The 21,663-nt window shown below is 28.1% G+C and overlaps 1 protein-coding gene across 4 annotated transcripts in view; it reads left to right on the top strand.

The window, feature by feature from the left end:
- LOC111625461 overlaps positions 1 to 21,663 on the top strand; it is a 70,149-nt gene that overhangs the window by 8,695 nt on the left and 39,791 nt on the right. For 3 of the 4 annotated variants that reach the window (XM_023368610.1, XM_023368613.1, XM_023368611.1), the window contains exons 2-4: positions 2,872 to 2,939; positions 3,048 to 3,526; positions 20,682 to 20,797. In XM_023368610.1, the coding sequence (XP_023224378.1) occupies positions 2,888 to 2,939; positions 3,048 to 3,526; positions 20,682 to 20,797 (647 nt within the window). In that variant the 5' untranslated portion in view covers positions 2,872 to 2,887. Of the gene's footprint in view, positions 1 to 1,722; positions 1,802 to 2,871; positions 2,940 to 3,047; positions 3,527 to 20,681; positions 20,798 to 21,663 lie in introns of those variants that run through there. The other variant, XM_023368612.1, reaches the window with a different exon arrangement.

The following is a 21,663-nucleotide window of genomic DNA, read 5'->3' as shown; positions in this document are numbered from 1 at the left end:
ATCACAGAATGATAAATATTCTAGCTATAATAATATAAGTGAATATAAAACTCTATTTATTCTAAAAATTTTTAGAAACTGTACTTATATAGAATATAGTTAAATATGATTGACAGTTAATTCGCATAAGCTGGAAATTATAAATATTATACTTGATAACATCTATCTTATTAATTATTAAGTCAGTCGTACGAACAATCATACATTAGCCTACTTTTAAATTAGATTTATATGAAATTTGAGCTTTTATCAGGCTATATCATTAATTTCAATTTCTCAATTACAGTTAATAAGATTTTGCTACTTAATTCGAACTACGGTATTTTGTGAAAAATTTTTATAGCCAAAATCGAATCCGAATATAATACAGACGACCCCCTATAACACTGTTAATAATTCCATTTTATATGAATTCCATGTTGTACGAGTCACTTAGATTTTACAAATACTAAAAATCTAAGTGACTCGTACAACATAGAATTCATATAAAACGGAATAATCAACAGTGTTATAGGGGGATCGACTGTATTTATAATATTCGTAATTTGGCTTTGCCATATAATAAAAATTGCAGTGGAATAACTGACATAAGCACTGCACATTTATTTGACTTTAAGCACCCCTTTTTTAAATAAAATTTTGATACAATTATAATATTATATATCATATAAATCAGTTTTTTTTACATAAACATTGTACACGAATATAAAAGTGAATAAACCTAAAAAAATCTTTAAAAAGTTTAAAAATAGACTACTGAGTGCGAATCAAAGCAATATTTTTAAAAATTATTAAATGTTCAAAGAAGAATAAAAATTGTTAAAAAGTTAGCTCGAAATGAATGCAATAGTAAGTTATAATGCATGTCATTGGTTTACCATAAAGTAAATAATAGATAGCAATATTATTTAGGTAATTTTTTGCTATTTTCGATGCAAGAAAAAATGACGTAAACTATAGCGTGAAAAATGTTATCTTTCTATTATAATAGTGCACTAAACCAATAGATCATTGCAAATGAATAGTTTCTGGTAAGATTGCAGATATTTATTTATTGAGTTTTCAAATTTTGTTACCAAAAGTCTTTTGCTTAAACTCAAATAAAATACTCATGGTTAAAACATTTTAAATTACTGAGAAGATACTTCTAGAATTTTAACTTAAATTACGTATAGAAATTATGTGTAGGAGGAACGCTTTCGAAAGCACTCGACGTATGAAGGAAGAGAATTAAACTGGAAATTTTTAATTTGAAAGTATTATTTCGAACTGCTATTGCCTCTTTATGTTGTAACTTAGTTATCGGTATAATCACAAAACTCGTCGATCACGTCTCGTACATTTAACTGAGAAGTTTTCAATTTTTATGGCACGTCTCTAATTTAACTGATAGGCTATTATCCAGTTGGAATAATTCCAAAGTATAAGTAGTGCATGCTTTTGATTTTACGCTTAGACTAGTATTTCATTGATAATGAATTCGATTAGCTGTGACATTAATTAAAGTAAACAATGGAAAACATTTAAGTTTTTCATTGTTATATAAAGTTTATATAAAATTCATTAAAAATCCAAATAAAATTTATGTAAAATGTATTTTATTTATTTCATAAAAAATAAATTACATTTATTTTATGTTATATTAATGGATTTAAATGAAAATAACAGTAACGACTATCTGTTTATCTATAAATAGCGTTAAATAATAGCAGGGCTGCTGAGAGACAGTTGGGTCCCGATTCGACATTCTACCGGTCTTTTTCCCTACTGCATAGCATAGAAATAATTTTCTGATATTTAGGTAACAAAATTCTGACTTGTTTTGACTAAATATCGTAGTAATTAATTAATTTAATTTTTTAAAATGAACATTACGGATTCTTTTAAGTTAGGTAATTTATACCAACTGCAAATCTCTCAGAGATCCTGAATAGCACTAATATCAAATAAAATTTAATATTAGTGTAGGCCTATATATATTTTTAAGGATTATTCTAAAGAATTAAATATATAATAGAAATGATAAAAAAAACGAGCATGTTCAAAAATCTTTACGTATTCAATTATATTAACTCACTCACTGAACTCATTATTAGAACGTGAAAAATAAATGTCGAATATCACATAGTTAATGACTTTTCATTAATCATTTTATTTATGAAAACGTTTCGAACTTGTCAAATACAGTTCTATCATTCGATGGACAATACCATTACGTTTAAAATAAACGTAATGGTATTGTCCATCGAATGATAGAATTATTTTCTTGTTTTTTTGTTTTATTTTTCCTATATTATATGCAAAATTTTACTTTTTGTATCGTTTTAATATGGTATAGACACTGTCTGTTACGTTATCTGACAGAGATTTGTAAACTTTCATGTGATGAAAATGTAATTCATGGCTATGTATCTTTTTCCTTTATTGATCTTGGCTCTATTAATGGAAACATACGGTTACGATTTTGTTCTATCATCAATTCCTCAGAGACAATAGAATCAAATTCTTTTCTCTTGTTCATGGACAGTTATTTCATCATGTCAGTAACGTGTATTTTAAGTTAGACGACATATGTAACTTTATCCAATTTAAAACGTTCTACCGTAATAAAAATACTTTTATTATTGCAGTTTTTGCTGTTCTTTTCTCTCAGTTAATTTAAATTCAGTTTAATTTACTATCGCAATTAAATTATATTAAAAAAAGCGTAGATTTACGTAATAAAGACGTTGGAAAAGTCTGTTTTATTTCACAATGTTTTCAATGTTTTATTTAAACAGTATAATTAACTTTAATAAGATTTTTGACATAATTCATTTAAATAGCTTTATAATGTATTAAAATATTTACTTTTTTGTTGTATTAATTTAGGTTTTGATAGCTCAAAATGTCTTATTCACGATCTTCGTATCGTTCATCAACATATAAATACAGTGAAGGTAAGTGGTTTAATCAATCATTTAATCACTGCCGTTAGCATCGGTCATCCTTCATTTGAATTATCTTTTTAAATACATATAAACAAAACAATATTTAAATTTTTGTAGGCATATCTGATGATTCTTTCACAAGATCCTCTTTGACGTCAAGCACACGCTCTTCAACCGGCCTCGATGAATCGTCGATTGGCCGAACTTCTCGATTTACATCATCTATTACCGGAAGTGGTTTGGATGATTTAACGTCGACCCGAAGAACATCTCTTCGAGGTTCGAGATTCGATGACGACGACACAGGATATTCCAGTTTTAGAAGAACATCCAGGACTTCTAGCAGAGGCGATGACGACGATTTAGGATTATCCTCATATCGACGAAGAACTTCTGGTCTTGCCGATGACGATGATTCGTTTTCTTTCCGAAGAACGAAAATTTCTAGTAGTTATGAATTAGATGATTCTGGCCATTCTTTGAGAAGCAAACATTTATCCACCGTTGAATCTTCTAGTGATTCAGCTTATTCTTCTTACTTAAAATACGGTAGATCGTTTCAGGAATCGTCTACCGAAGAAGAAGTTGAAGCTAAGGTAAATCATATTACTTTTTTTTTAATTTAATAATTACGTTACGTAGTTGCATGCTGTAGTTATTTAAGTTGTGAATATAAGTTAAAACTATAAACAACACTTTAAAATAATAGTATTAAATCTTTAATGCAATAAAATGGGAATAAATTAGAGAATATTAAAATGTAACTTGCGAACATTTTTTATTGGAATTTATAAAGTTTTCGGGAAAGGAATATTTTATTTGACCCTGAGATTTTGCTGTATCATACAACTTTGTAAGGAACTGCAGCAAGGATATGTAGGTCAACAATCTTTTTGTGCACTGTTTATTACTACTGACATTGCATTTGTCTGCACTAGTTTGTTCTCTTGCCAACTAGTGTCTGGAATCAGTCAAGGTTTAAACCTAAGTGCAGATATCTGTCTTTTAGTTATTTCGTTGAAATATTAAATTAATTATTTATTTGATATTTTACTAATTTATATTTTATAAAAATTAAAAATTAAGTTTTTCTAATTACTTTGGACATTTATTAATTTGAACAGAAAATTTTTAATCAAACTTTTACGTTAATATAGCTATCATTTTTATACTACAAGGAGATCTATTTACCGTATTCATTAATCCATTAAAACCTTTATAAGTAATGTGTCTACGATTTGAAACAAATCTATACCATAATAAATCAAATAATTGTGTTTTGGTATGATGAAATTACTATATTTATACGATAATCATGCTTCTATTTTTGAATACTGTACTTTGAAAACTTACAGTTTTTAACAAAATAAAATCATTCAAAATATCTTTGCAAATTAATAAAAAAATTAAATTATATTTTATTATAGTTGTTAATAAGTTTCTTAAATTAATGTATAATTATTCATTAATAAAACAAATTCATATAAAATTGTATTTTCCTTTAACATATTTTAATCTACTTAACAATTTTTCATTACAATGTTCTCAATTTTTTTAAGTAGTTTTACATCTGTACATCATGCTTTTCCTGTTAGCAATAAAGTCATGCTGATTATCTATCTAACTCCTTTCTCAAGGACAGACAAACTGACGGACGACAGTGGGAATTTATAAGTCTACAATTTTTTTTCAAATTACAGCCCAATTAACTAAACACCTTTATTTACAATATAAGAAATACTGCCGTAAATTTGAAATAGAATTTACAAAATGTCAAATAGACCTAAAGCCCACAGGAAGTTAATGTTCGATGTATCGTAAATTTAACGGGTGATAGAGATCGATGAGATAAACATTTTTATGAAGTAACCTAGGGTCAAAAACAAAAATTGGCACAGAAATTTGGACACACCACTATCCGGAATTGTACAGATGGAAAATACAGATGGGAATACGTAAATAGTATCCCCATCTATATTTTGAGCGCTGGTTATCTCTATTAATAATAGAGGATAACAAGCGCTCTTCGAAAAAGTTCGACAAAACGTGATTCGTCGTTGTGCATGTACTCTGTGTAATGAAGTTTGCGGTGCCACTTCGAATATTTATTGTAAATTGGCAGAAAAATATCAATAAAGTTTAATTTACTATACTTTATATATAAGCATATGTTTGGTGATTACTATACTTTATGTACTCGGTATCATTATCCTGAAACATAACATAGTGCAATAAATAGGCAGGTGCAATAGGAGCACATGCACAGGAATAGGACAAAGAGAGGCCTCGAAATGGAAATGACAAAAAATTGTCAAATATATTATAATAATATTTTCGTTTATAAATACGTGTGAATGGTTTTGCATATTTCTTGTGTGCAAAAAAATATTTATAAACAATCGTTTTATCATATTTATTTTATTATTATTTCCCACTAAAAAAGGATACCTAAAAATAAAACCTTGCACAAGACAGATTAAAAGTTAGTTACAACACTGCATACGCAATAAGGAGAAGGTAAATGTAGAGGTGTGATGATGATTGTCTACCACACAGGTGCGTCCAAGTTTTCTATTTGCCATAGCTCCGCCAATTTTTGTTTCCGACTTTAGGCTGCTTCATAAAAAATGCTCATTTCATCGAACTCTACGGTTCTGTATAAATGTGACCTACAGTTTAAAAGTAAAGGATTTTTTTTCAATTTCTAACATTTTTTTTTCATTTGACAGAAAACTTTAATTTAGTACCCTCCAAGTCAGAGATAAAGTGAAAAAATTAAAACTTAAAACTATTTTTAAGATATTCAATATGTTTTCAAAATTTGTTTTAAATTTACGATATTTTCGTTATTGTGCATAATATTTAATAATTAAAAAATGTTAGACCAACGTTAGGCTATTTAATCTATGTAAGTTTATTTATAAATTATAATTACTATGGAATGTAATATGATTGCTAATTACTTTATAATCATTCAAAAAATAGCAGACAGTTTCTAATAATTAGATAAAATAATCAGTATAATAATAATAAATAATAAACAGATAAAATAAGTTTTGTTCTTTCTTCCTTTTCTATCTGAAATAGTTGTGAACCTGATTTAGCAAGGTAAATGAGGAGAATTGAAAGACACATAAACAAAGAAGTACATATATACACTTGGTGTAGTAAATAAACATGACTTTCATTGGAAAGAATTTCATATGAATCAGTTCTTTCATATCGTAAAGACTGACACTATTATTTCTTGGCAAAGGAGCAACCTCGAGTTCTTCAATCTTGAATTCTTTATGATGAATTGAGACAGATTTATGCTATAATGTTTTAATCCTGAAATAAATCTTGAATCTTGAAAACTATGAAAAAACATGAAAGTCTGTCTCATATTGTTGAAATGTTCTAATGACTACATTAATTTTATGTTTCAAGTTTCTGTTCGATTTTTGTCGATTTCAGTTTTGTTTCCTGAATGATATTGCAGAATAATATACGGATTAATTTTAATATATTCAAAAAGTGTTCTCCTTAGAAAATCGAGAAAAGTTGCAAAGATTTAACGTGATGATAACTTAAAAATGATCATTTTAGCAGCTTAAATGATAGAGAAATTGTTTGGATCTATACTTATCGCAATACAGTGTTGTGGACACAATACTAAATCAATTTCAAAAATTGATTTCAATATGTTCTTCACTTTTTCATTTTTGGCTCTTTTCTCTTTGTAAGCACTAAGAGGGCCTTTTTTCCATATCTAAGGTGGTTCACGCTATTGAGGAAGCCAGGTGTGATGTAGCCTATTTGGCACAGATTGCTCACAAAACATTTCTGGAGTAGGTCGAGACCGAAAATTTCTGAGGACTCAGGATTAATTCCGAGTTCTCAGACTATTCTTTGCATTTAACTTCAAAGAAGAATAAATATTAGTGAAAAATATTTCATCTGACAAGTTTTAACTCAATACTATAAAAATATAGAAAATGTTTTCAATGGGATAATTACTGTAAAAAGGAGATACAGAAACATTTGGTAGACCTATCCTTATATAATTATTTAACTGCTAATACTTATTGTAAAAATACACGCATGTGCTTGAAGTTCAAACATTCATGACTACTACGACTTGTTTTCAAATATATGATAGTATTTTGTTTTTAATGTATAAAAATGTAATAAACAGATTGAAACATCCACTAATAAGCTTTTTCATTTTAAGCATATTAACTTGTATACGCGTATTAAAACTGCTTAAAGAATTTCGATACTGAAATCAATTATGGCTACAATTTTAATTATTTTGTAATTTAAAAAATCATATGACTCTCGATTCAGACCAAAAGTTTGTGTGTGTAATTAATTGAGGTCTCCGTTTCCTAAGTTTTTCATACCTGGTTTCTATTTTAGTAGTGTCCCTGTTAATCATACTTCTTCTGATAACAATCGAGTTATGCCTGTCATCTATCTAAATTCGTTCTCGAGAAAATTTTGAATTGAAATCATGTGATTTCCTGTTTAGACCGGAAGTTGGTATATAGTTAATCGGGGCCTTCGGCTCTAAGCTTCGGTATCTGGTCTTAATTTTCATCAAACTCCGTTCTCGAGATTAATAAAGGACAGATACACCGCAGAGACGACGACAGTGGGGATATATAGGCTAGGTCTGCAATGAAAATTGCAGCCCAATAATTTTATATTAATTATATTCTATATATTTTTTCAGTAAGAAACAAATGAGTATTGAAGAACTGTTAGTTCATCCAAAGCATAATAAATCAAATTTCGGAAGTACTTTAATAAATTTAAATCTTTATGTAATATTTAAATCTGTAATGAATATGAATAAAAAGAATATAATTAGAATTAAATCAAATGAGGAAAATATATAAACTGATATAAAACTAAATAATTTTGCAAAGTACAGTATAAATACAGTATTTAAAATTTTATATAAGAATTGTTATTAGCAGTAATTAAATATTATAGACTATATGTTGATAGCTTATTATTGACGAATTGCTTACATAAAATTACAATAAGTTTCCTTTCATTGATTCATATATTATTGCTACAGTATATTGTTATTTTCTTAATATACTAGAAAATTTTATATTATTCAAATAATCAGTTTATTAAGATAAGAATCTGATAAGATCTGATAATTAAAATAATAACAAGTAAATGCATCTGTATTTTTACAAAAATCAAATTCAAATTTACATAAAATATACTTATAAATTATATCAATAGAATATTTTCTTATTGGGTATCTTTTAATGTATTTAATGCTTTCTTTACATTTATAATATAAACATTTGTACAAAACATATACAGTACTTATATTACAGATGAAATTTTATGCTTATTAATATTTTAAATGAATTATTCTAATCTTTAATTTACTGAAATTTACTCATTATTTAATTATATACGTGTTTAACCTTTCTTTTCATAAATGTTCAATGTATATATTATTTTAATTTAATTAATTTATGATTAATTAAATTATCAGTGTTCATATATAATTCTATATACGAGTTACCCGTATGATCATTATTAATAATAATAATCAATACTTTTATATCTTCTTCTATACCTTTATTTCTTTTTTTTTTAATTACCGTTTCTGCCCTGTGGACACTAGGGGGCGTTTTCAATCATGTCCACTTTTAGTTTAGCCAGGCCCCAATGGAGGCGACTGTATAACGAGAGATGGGACTCGGTATATCCGAGAAGGACCTCCCATAAAAATTTCTGGGATTTGCTTGGAAGCAATTCCAGGTCTTCGGAACGGTGGGCTGACGCCTTAACGCTTCAGCCATCCTATAGTCTTTGTTTTTCCTTATGTACTATATTTGTCTATATCATCATCGATAACGGTGATGAGGATTTTTTATGGATGCGGGCAGCAAATGAACTTCATGGACTTCCAGTGAGCTGCATGTATTTTTTCTTACGAAATTGCAGGCTTTAAACCTGCTTAGTACCAATATACTCCACAACAGCCAGTATACTAAGTATGAAAATAATATATACTAATGACATGCATACTAGCAATATATTATATAGTTAATTTATAAATTAGTTTATCTTCTTACTAGTCAAGTTTAATTTTAATGTTCTCCATCATGAATACCAGTTTAATTAAGGTTGCATAATGGCAAGAGGTACAAAACAGGAAAATAAAATTTCGTTGCCAAATACGCCGCATATTAGAATCTCACGGGACAAGGGTTGTTCATCATTGATTTAACTTATATAATATATACCTCATAAGAAGTTTATTATTAATTATTCTGATAATCGAATGAATTTACGAGAATATACATATAAATTTTTAAAATGAATTACAAGATTCTTATTTTCGGAAATTATCATCATTATAGCAATATCACATATTTTTTCAGTAAGAAACAAATGAGTATTGAAGAACTGTTAGTTCATCCAAAGCATAATAAATCAAATTTCGGAAGTACTTTAATAAATTTAAATCTTTATGTAATATTTAAATCTGTAATGAATATGAATAAAAAGAATATAATTAGAATTAAATCAAATGAGGAAAATATATAAACTGATATAAAACTAAATAATTTTGCAAAGTACAGTATAAATACAGTATTTAAAATTTTATATAAGAATTGTTATTAGCAGTAATTAAATATTATAGACTATATGTTGATAGCTTATTATTGACGAATTGCTTACATAAAATTACAATAAGTTTCCTTTCATTGATTCATATATTATTGCTACAGTATATTGTTATTTTCTTAATATACNCATTGATTTAACTTATATAATATATACCTCATAAGAAGTTTATTATTAATTATTCTGATAATCGAATGAATTTACGAGAATATACATATAAATTTTTAAAATGAATTACAAGATTCTTATTTTCGGAAATTATCATCATTATAGCAATATCACAACTTTAGTGGCTTTAAGTATTGGACAAAGATACTTACCTCTTGAGGATTTGAATCTGAAATTCGACAAACAACAAGCAACATATCAACAAATTGCTCTACAAAGAGACGTAAATGTGTCTGGATTAGTGCCACATGTTTTTTTTTCTACATTTTATGACTGGCATCACTAATAAATTTGTTAAAATTCTTAGTTGATGCTTAGGAATTTGTGCCGAATTTGGAAAATTTGCATAAAAAATTATTTCATTAGCTTTATATAAGTAAGGATATAAGGATACGTATAAGTTATGCAAAATTTTCTACCTTGATCATAAATTATCATCAAACATGCACGAAAATGATCAACAAATACTTGACAAACATCGAAATTCAATAAACTATATCTTAAAAATAAAGTTTTAAATTAGACACACGCTATTTTATAAATTGCAAACTCTTTGTTCTTGAGATAGACAGTGTGTATTGGAGACATATTTGAATGCTAAGTTACTTATAAATTTTCAGAACAGAAATTTTAGACTTTAACATAAAAATTTTTTGAAATGCAAAATTATTTAGGCTTATCTTAATTTAGATTCTGACAATTATAGCTTTCCTCTTTTATCGTTCCGACTTGACATTTCCTTTGGCACTGCGAAGAAATAACACTTAATAGCACTCTTCCATGTTATATAAGTACCAAGACTATTTTAGAATTTGTGTTAAGCTTAAGTGAAATTCTCATTTTTAGATGAACAAAGTAACAAACTTATATTACGTTAAAAAGATAAGAATTGCTTTAATATTTTAATGCTTTCCCAAATGACTGCATACAGAATTTTACAACTTTTAACGTACTAATTGAACAAATTTTAATTTTTCACCGACAATTTTCTCAGTACTAAAGCATTAACTGTTTTAAAATTTTATGTAAGCCACATTGTCCAAATACAATTTGAAAATGACCTGTCATTTTTTTTAAACATTAATCTTAGTATCATACTCGGTGTCTCCATCCAATTGTAAATTCACGGTCGTATGGCCGTGGTTAAGATGATAGCTCATCGCTCTGAGGGATCAGGGATCAAATTCGGACGGGTCGAAAAACCTCAAAAATTTTTCGGGGGTGGTCCGCCCGAATATGTCGGATCCTATCCCCATTACTCGGCTGCCCCATTGTGGGCTTGGCCGAATCCATAATGGGCTTGCCACAAAAGACTCTCTTAGTGTCACAGGGCGAAGAGAGTTAAAAATAAAAAACCACAGTAAGAGACTATATTTCAGAATGTGAAACAAATTTCCATGGTTTAAGTTACCGCGGTTTTAATTTACGCGCTGTTTTTGTGGAACCAGTTACTCGCGTTAATGGAGAGATTAATATATTTAATTAAGCGCACGTTTGTGACAATTTTACAAAATTTGATAGTGAAATAAAATGTACACTAATTATGTAAATTTTTCATGAAATATTTCACATTTTTAAGTTAATTCTGTACTTTAAATGTTAAAACCTTCGAAAAGTTTCGTCATACTCTTGAAGCAAACCGTTAATTTATGACGATTACTACAAACTTATCAAAATCAATATAGACCGTTAGAAAAAGTTATTTTTAAAATATGTCAAATTTTTAAAATTATGTAACTTTCTTAAAATGTTCACACGAGCTATTTCATAAAGTATGTGAATATTAGACTAGTAGTTTTAAATTACTTTGGAATTACTCCAAAATTTAGAAAACAGTTACAGTTACATACTTTTTTGAAATGAATAAAATTTCTGTAGAAATGGATAATCCTTTCAAGAACTGAAAATTTTGTAAGGTATAGAAAACCTTGAAAATTTCAATGAAAGAAAACAACAGTAAAGAAGATCTTTGGATTTCGTTTTATATCATTTGAAATTACGTTGAATAATCATTTATAAATGAAGTAATAACATAATTGTTTTTTGTTTTTTCAATCATAACCGTAAAAGTGACTGAATAATTTCAAATAATAATTTTAAGAATATAATTTTTAAATGTATTTATAAATAGAGAAAATAATAATTTTGCTCCAATTAAGTTTAAAAAATTGTGATTATGGAATCAGAATAAAGGAATTTTAATATCGATCTGGAAAATCAATATCCGATGATATTTTGAGAAATAAAAACATCTATTCATCATATTGTCTACTGAACTAAATGAACGATCGATATCCTTCGTTACATTAATTAACGATCATTAATAGTAATTAGACTAATTACTATAATATTCTTCGGTAGTGTGATTTATAAGGAACTTTGTTGAGATTAAAATCACAAAAAAAGTGTTTAAAATGACCTTTTATTCGAATTATTATCTAAGTCTTCATGCAATAAAACGCAATGTAATGCTTCGAATACTCATCGGAATTTAATTAGCTGAAATTAGCATGTAATTAGCAGAATTAATTAAACCGTTATTGAAACATTCTTACTTTATTTTATGATATCATATTGGATAAGAAAAATGTCGAAGAGAATGACTTAATATTTTCAATAGTCTACTTTTGTAATGTTTAAATAGGTATTTTATAACTCAAATTCTCCTAAGATAATTTATGTATTGGAATGCAATGAACATTATTACATTTAACATCTAATGAACATAAAATATTTTTGTAGTATATTTTCAAGCTTTTTTGATTCCGGTAATGTTTAATTATTTATTATTCTTTTAGAGTATAATTTTAATTATAAAAATATTAAAATAATATTGAAAAAAAAATATATTATAATCATAAGCTACTTTTATTGCATTTTTTTAAAATATAATTTAAAAATCATTTTTAAAGCTCTTTCTATACTGTACATTATTCAGGTTTAATTTTAATGTCAGAAATAACAACACCAGTGGCGTGCCGTGACATTTGATGATAGGGAAGCTGTGTTTCTGTAAGAAGCCGACTTCCAGGGGCAATCAGTCAACGATGATCTAGGGTCCCATTCGTATTCGTTTGTTTGATAAGTCAGTAAAAACGTAGACTTCTCTAAATGTATTTTTAATTAATATATTATCTAACGAACTTAATAAATAAGCAAGTTCAATATAATTAACTCTGTTATATTAGATTTAATAGATTCTCTATGCTCTCTAAATGCCAATTCTCGCTTCGATAACATCTACTAATTAAAATATAATATACCTATTAGCCGTAACTATCTCGTTATAATTTTCAATATTTATTTTATATTATTTACTAATGTTAAATTCTATTCTGCTTTGATTTCCAAATTGCTTCAATTTTACGAAAGAATCGATGGAGATTTACGATTTTCGTGTTTTTTGCCAGCTTTACTCAAATTATTTAAATCGTCAAAGCCATTCTTATTCCACACACACTAATTTTATTTGAAAATAGTAGGCAAGGCCAACAAAACAAATTTTGCATTTTTATGCATCCACAAAGCCATTTTATATCTTCATAAATTTTATCATGAAAATGTCGAACAAATTTTTTCTTTTTCATTATATGGTCTCGAGCCAAAACTTTTTGAAATAAATTTTCGATATCACAATTACATTCTAAATTGCTAGCTATAATATAAGGGCTAAAATTAAAAATAAAATTATAAAAACTTACTTGTTAAAATAAAATGTGTGATGATATACAATTATACATACCTGGTACAAAATATTCAATTGTATGAATGTACTTTTAAAAAAAATTATAAATAAATATAGTTTTGTGGAGAAATATACATAAAAATAACACAAAATATTCTTTACTTTTTAAATATTAAAACAATCCACCTAGTTTAAATTGCTCCCTACCAGTGGCTCATGCATGGAATCAGAGACGGTCTTGGTAGGTGTGCAGTGCGTGCATGCAGGCCAAATCCCGAGGGTGCCGATACCGGTTAATGTCAAATGCCTCTTTTGTCGCACCACTAGTATATCTCAAAGCACGCGACAGGGTTGTAAATTTTAAACGTTTTTCACCATAGCTGTAAAAATCTAAATTTGTTAAACTTAAAAGTCATTTGTTTTCTAACTAATTCGTTTTAAGACCAGGTGTCCACGGAAATTTCCAAAATTTAAAACTTTTAGTCACTTTCATTGAACTGGAAAACTTTCTGTCTTTATTACATCTAATATTACGAAGAAATCAGTCCACACTGTACTCGATTAAGCTTTTGTTTAAGTAAAATTCTGGCTCTTTCAGCAGTGTTTTATTTGCGTCCCCCACTTCCCTAATCGCTTAATTATTTAACTACTAAGTAGAAATAAGTCGAAACCGGTTACTTTGTATTTGTATATTTGTAGTCTTGGGAAAAAAAGTGGAAAAACAAATTTTTATGACAACATAAAAAAGTCGTAAATTTAAGAAATATAAATTCTAGAGCTTTTTCTGTACCTCGTGCATCTCTCTCATTCATTAAATTTAGTTGTAAATGATGCTACCAAAGTAACAGTTAATTTTAACATTGTACAAGAATTGTACACGTTTTTTTCTACATCCCCTTAAAGATGGGATATACGAAATCGTAATATCACTGGTTTAACATTGAAATCCGTGAGTAATATAAAATCGGAAAGCAGAATAAAAATATCAAATATTTTAATGGATTTTAAAAATTCCTGTCAACTATACAGAACTATCATAAAAACATACCAGTAAATTCTTATCGATTGGGTTAAGTTATAAATCTACTCGTTATTCACGTAATCGAAATATCTAGCAGGCGGACGGCTAACAGCTCAGAACCGGTCCTGGATAGAATTGGATGCGGTATACGTGTAGCATCCACCAGCTAAACCGGGTGAGGTTGGTGCTCTGTAAAGCACGTGTGCGAATCTGGCTTTTTGGATGCTGACAATACAGCGCTTCCACTCCGCCACTAATATTAGAATATACAATAGCAATCCTATCTTTTTTTTTCACGTGTAGTATAGAAATTTGTAATAAGATACATAATGCGGTAATAATAAAATATTGTGCGATTATTTTATATAATTAAAATTAATATGTATTTATTTTTTAGAAAATACAAGGGAAGCGGCGCATCCACCGCTTCCAATGACGGCACGCTACTGAACAACACTAACATTTTTATATAATTCTCAATATTATGGTTCAACATACCATGATTTTTAATATCGCTTTATCATTCTTCTGTGGTCATTGATTATCGCAAATTCAGAAATGTCTTCAAGATATATTTTCATAAAGCGGATTTTTATAAACGTAAAAAAACTGATATTGTGTTTGTTTTCTTTCATTTAAGTGTTCAAATCAATATCGTTAGTGTGTTGAATTATTGTTACAATACATCAGCGATTCCCATATATTAAGTCCGTAAAATATGTCCGGACTTTACATATATTTAACAGCTTTTAAGCTTTCATGAACTTAGATCTAAAAAATCTTAATTGTCTTTGTTTAAACTTCTTTTAAATTGAAAAAAACGTGTGATTAAAATTACATTTGGCAGACATTACAGATTTTTTTACCCGATACCGTCTAGAAAATATTTTGCATACTTTTAGGGGTACACGTACTGTACAGTAGGCTACTTCAGATATAAATAAGCATAATTTTTAGAACATTTGTTTGATGATAATAAGTTATGAATTTTCATTTTTCATTCAACAATGATTAAAAAAGATTCACCTTAAAATTGTAGGCCTAACTATTTTTTGTTTACGTGCCTAGCACGTTGTTTAATGTAAACTACAGTACTTCCGTGCATATGAAGAACTCATGGGAATTTTGAATGAAAGTTTCGATTATTTTTATTTTTTCGACTGTTATATATAACAGGAAAAATATGGCGATCGGTCAAATTAATTACTCCCAGATTTTTATATAGTTTTGGACTCAGGGGTCGAAAAATGCAAAAAAATTCGGTAGTAATTTCTATATGTATGGAGGTTATTGTGTTTGGGACACAATTTTGTTCATTCTCTTTGAAGCTTAATAATTCCTGTCCTTTCTGTCGAAAATTTCTGAAATTTTTTGCAAGAATGTTTGTTTATTAGGGGATTGATGCTATTAAATTTGGTGATTAAAGATCGAGGAGGTGGGAGATAATGGGGTCGTGTGTATCTCCAGCAGGGTCGAATTTAATGACGATTTTACTCGTTATTAGCATTTACAATTTTGTTTTGTTTTTTTTTTATAAAACTCATCCTACTCTCAAAATTAAGGTTTTTGCCATTTTATAGTTAAAAATATAAAAACTTTTAAATAAAACATGATAACAGATGACGCCACCAAGGTTGCCGGAAAAGTTAAGCAACTCGTTGCTGGATTTTTTAAAAATTTTATTTAGTAATTCACTGGATTTCTGAAGAAAACAGAGATAAACTATTTTTCATAATTTAACAAGTAGTAATTTTAAGATTCAAAATAATCACTTTTACGTGAAAATTAAAAGAATAATGTTTAATTTCCGGACATGTTAAAATTTGAATTGCTTTCATAAATTTGTTAGAAAGAAATATTAAAAAATATATTTTGTTATGTTACAGAAGTATATCTCAAAAGACGTTCTTGTCAAACGCTTTTCAATCTGTGTGGAATTTGAATTTGTTACTAAACAGGAAACACGTGTTGAAATAGGATCCATTCATTTCGTCCTTGAAAACGAACGGGATGACACCAGAAATAGAATGGCTCCTCTATTTTTAAACTACTTTTATGAAAATATTAGAATGTTAAAATTAATTATATTTTCAGGGTACATTTTTTGTTTTGTAAATAGTAAACATTTTCGATAAGCTAAGGCTTTCATATACGGTATACACATTTGTATTGTCATCAATGTCATCAGTATTAAATAACCGTTAAAGATCGCAACAGATTGTTTATTTCTATAATATGACTGGATGAGAAAAAACAATTTTGATGGGTCAAAAAATATATTATAGATACACTTAAAAAGTTTATACTGATATTGAGTATTTTAAATTTAGAGAGTTAATTATAATAACAATTAATATATCATGATTAATATAAATTAGAGAATAAACATATTTAAATAAACTTTTATTTGTACATGAAAATATGTTAAATAAAGTAAAGTGTTGAATTCAAATATTTTAAAAGACAATAAAAAGAATCCACTTTGATAAAAAAAATTTTCACAAATGTGATGAACCGTTTTATAGGAAGTGTTTAAAGTTTTTTTTTTTTTTGTTTTTATAAAAAGGATTACAAAACATTTTAACATATAGGTAAGTATCTGAAAAAATCCTTTAAAAAAGGATTTCTGAAAATTTTACATCTGTTTATTCTTCTTCCTCTTACTCTCTCCTTGTGCCTCCAAAGCAACCAATTGTTAAAAATTTACCAACACACCACTGATTAGATCTATAAATAAACCACAAAATTAGATTAAAGTTTATTTTTTATGAAAAATCTGAAAATTGTTCTTATTTTCTATATGATTAATTGATTTGAATATTATAATAGTCATCTTCTCAACTTACTGGAGTGGGTAAATAAACTATCATACATAAAACCTTTTTAACCAGTAATTGAACTTTAATGTAATTTCCAAACATTTTTGGCCTTCACCAAGGCCTGCCTCAGGTGCTTAACAAAACTGACTTTCAAAAATTGAAATGTTAGAACAATGATGCTTGGCTTTAAACTTTGAATATATCAAATTCATGCAGTTGATTGACTTTGTTCAATTTTCTTGTACAGGTACTTCCATGCAAGCACCATCTTGCAGTCTTTAAAGTTAATACAGTTGCCTTTCAAGTTGGCTTTATAAATTTCCAAGCCTCCAGGCTATGGATATGGTCTTATTATATTATATTATATATGTATATANTCAGGCATCTAGAATTCAAAAGTTTGACTGAACACCATCATCATAGAAGCAGAGCTCATATAACAGTGCCAATACCTCCAAAGGATTAAATTTATAATTGAAAGTTTGTTATATCCAGTGTCAGATATTAATCATTGTAACTTATTTTATATAAAAACAATATACAGGTAACCTGCAATACAATAGGCAGTTTCAATCAATGTGAGTTTTAGTTAAAGCTATTCTGAGAGAAGTTCAACGTCGTCAGCTCAACAGAATTTAGAACTAGCAACATTGAATTGATTCATTCTTTCCATTCCTGCTCAGTGCTCATGATTAGTTAGTAGGAAAAAAGACAGTCTTAGTTTTCCTGGAGTGGTGGTCTTATTCAGATAATTTAATTTCAATTTTCACATTTAGTGTAATTTCCTCAAACATTTTTCTTTTAATTCTTTAGCTTTTACAAAAAACTACAAAGGAAAAATATGGCAGAAACTGTGTTATTTTCTGTTATTTGTTTTAATTTTTTTGCAGTTATGCTATACTTTGTGTAAAATCTTTAATTAATTAATATTAATTCAATAATTTTTCAAATTCAATTTTTTCATTTTTCATGTTTTTACTCTCCTCAAGCAAATAAATGTAAAAAGTTCAGATGACTTCTTAATGAATAATTAATTCATGAATTGATTTATTTCTTATTGTTTGTTAGCTTTGACGTGTGGTTTCAATATATACAGTATAATTGCTAAACCAATTAACAGCATAATAAACAGGGTTACAGTCAGCATGATGAAGGATTACACTTAGTCAATACTAACTGTGCTTATTTTATGAGATAGGGTGACAGGATGGAATAGTTCTATGGTAATTTTTCTACACATGCAAGTACTTATGCTGTATGAGTTTTATCAGTTATAATACTGTACATCATTTTACCTCAGAAAGAGCATTTGTGCATTTTGACTGATGAACAGGTGACAAAAATCAATGAAAAGATTTGTGAAAATCATTGCTTTTCAATTAAGGTGTTCTTGTTTGAGTTTTCACAAATTTCATGGAGTTTTTTGCATGAGGTTGTAATGCACAAGCTGGGCTACTACAAGTTTTGTGCCAGATGGATAAAAGTTTTATGCCAAAAGCTGCATAGTAGCATCGTTGACATTTCAGGAAGCCTACCACAGAGATGATGACTGACTTTTCAATCGTATTGTAACTGGGGATGAGACTTGGATAAAACACGTAAATTGTGAGACAAAAAACCAGTCTATGAAGAGGGGTTACACAAGTTCTCCCACACAAAACCATGGAAATGTTTGCAAACATTGTCAGCAAGAAAGATCATAGTGACCATTTTTTGGGACAGAAAGGGTGTGCTTCTGGTGGATTTCCTCGAATGTGGTTCACAATAAACTCTGAGAGATATTGTGAAGTATTAAAAAAGTTAAGAAGAGCAATTCAAAACAAACATCGGGGAATATTGAGTTCCAAGATTTTGTTTTTTCATGACAATGCCAGCCCACACACGGCCAATTACACTCGACAGCTCTTGGATGGTTTCGGATGGGAGATCTTCCATCATCCATCATACAGTCCAGATCTTGCACCGAGCAACTACTGTTTGTTTCCATGCATAAAGTTGTGGTTTTCAACGCAGTGCTTTGATGATGACATGGAACTGCTAGCAAGTGTGAATGAGTGGTTGAAGTCTCAGGTGGCAAAATTCTATGTTGATGAAATTAATAAACTGGTGCACTGTTGTGATAAGTGTCTCAATTTGAATGGTGACTACGTTGAAAAGTAATTTAAGAGTATGGCTTTCAAATTATATAATAAAAAATGTTTCCTTTCTCTTGGGTTTTTTTAATTCTAAAACATAAGTTACTTTCTGGATTACCCTTGTATCACTGTTAGTTACTTCGTGACTGGCTAGATAAAGTAATCAGTAAACATTTAACTCATTTCATTTTATATACAAGTATCCCCTTGATTAACTCAGTTAATTAATCCCTTGATGTTACTGTGTATATGAAAATTGTGTTAAGCAAATATAGACATACCTTGGAATTCACCCATTCACCACCTGCTAGATAAAATTTAGGTTAATAACAAATATTTTTATATTACTAACTGAAAATAGCAAATTTACTAACACCTTATTTGTCAAGAAAAACATATCTAGCTTAAGTAAAGACTGCCATTAAAGCTGTGTTAATTAAAACTTTTGCTGCATATAAAAAGGGATTGCCATAATTTTGTGTGTTAATCAAATCCTGCATTAAGCAAAATCTTGTTAAACAAGAGATACCTGTTCTTAGCTTACAACTTAACCTTGAACAGTAAACTGAAAGTTATGCTTACAACCTGTCTGTATATCATACAACATAATAATCAGCAAACTTACAACAATATTGCATATATGTAAGTAGTAAGTTTATAAAAAGAAATTGTATAAGTATTCAGGACTTGCAGTAAGGGTCTAGAAAAACTGCAATTTGGCCAAAATGTACTGGATTTAATTTGTAGGTATATAATCTGCAAATAAAGATTACTTTATTATGTATTAAATGTTTATATTATAATGATAAATTTATAATATTGTCTATAAAAATATTGGTCTATAAATAATTGGCTTACAAATTATTGATTAGTAAACTATGTTTAATTGTTTGATAAATAAGTCAAATTATAGAAGTAATATGGCTACTATTTGATTTCAGTAGATTGTTTGATCTTAATGAAAAATTGGGTTAATAGTTAATATTTCTTTTATATTTGTATATAGAAGAAATAGTTTTATCTTTTCTCAATATTGAAGATTTATAATAAAATAGAACAAAATACAAGAATAATTTTAACATTTTTAGACATTTCAAGACATTTTACAGTTAAATTATTTTATAACTAAAATGTACTTTTTAATATATTCTTTTCAATAAGAAAGGACAAAAATATTTTAAAGTAGTTCTTAAATATATTGGTTTACATTATTAATAGCTCAGAATAGCTCTATAGTAGTTTGTTTTATTTCTAAAATATGTTTTATTTTTATAGCCAGGAGATATATTTGTTGCTGTTTTGGATTATGATCCACCAAAAAGTGATACTGAAGGCATTCCACTCAAGGAAGGACAAGAAGTTGAATGTCTTGATACTTCAAAACCTCGAAGGTATGTTTATATGTCTATGTTATCTTCATTTTAGTATAAAATTCTCTAGATATGGATTAATATATTTCATACTCTTGGCAGATTTACACTTCAAACTGAACACTCTTTTAGACTATTACTTTGTTAATAATTATTACATTTATGAAAATTAGAAAATTTTAGGTAATATTAGAAAATGTTAAACAAAACATTGAACTATTTGTTAATATCAGTTTAAAAAGAAAATTGTAAAAGCTAAAGTTTAAGTTCTTACATTTAAAATATTAAAAATAGCAGGCCCCGCCATGCGTTGTTGTGGCTCAAAATGTATCTATTATAAATTTATAGCACTTTCCCGTGGGGGAATTTTTCGAAAAATTTCTTTTTAGTGTACATTCTGTTGACGTACCCTATTAAAACGCAAAAAAACCGCATCTAAAATAGTATAAATAGAAGCAGAGTTCTTTACGGTAAGCCTTAATCCTAACCATTTCCCTTCAGTGGGGGGAATTTCGATATTATATAAAAACATGTGCATATTCGAATGCAGCGTTGTGTCAAAATTTCAAAGGAATTGGTAGGAACAAACAAACATTACATTTTTATTTATATAGATAGATAGAAGATGATCTGCTTTAGTTCATTTTCACAGAAAAGCGTAATGCCTCACAGAAAAGCAAACTTAGGGCATCGTACTCATAGCGTCATTTATTGGACATAAAAGCCTTAACCTAGATTATACATTTTAATTTATATGAATGTTTAATGGAATAATATACAGCCTATGTCCACCCTGAGGTTCCATTCTAAATATTGGTGAAAGAATTTTTGAAATCGGATGAGTAGTTTCGGAGATTACCTGCTGCAAACAAACTTACATACATACA

This window comes from Centruroides sculpturatus, unplaced genomic scaffold (genome assembly GCF_000671375.1).
Source record: "Centruroides sculpturatus isolate CEXI.00-Female unplaced genomic scaffold, Cexi_2.0 scaffold95, whole genome shotgun sequence".
Lineage (NCBI taxonomy): Eukaryota > Metazoa > Arthropoda > Arachnida > Scorpiones > Buthidae > Centruroides > Centruroides sculpturatus.
This window is presented reverse-complemented; position numbering and strand designations above follow the sequence as displayed.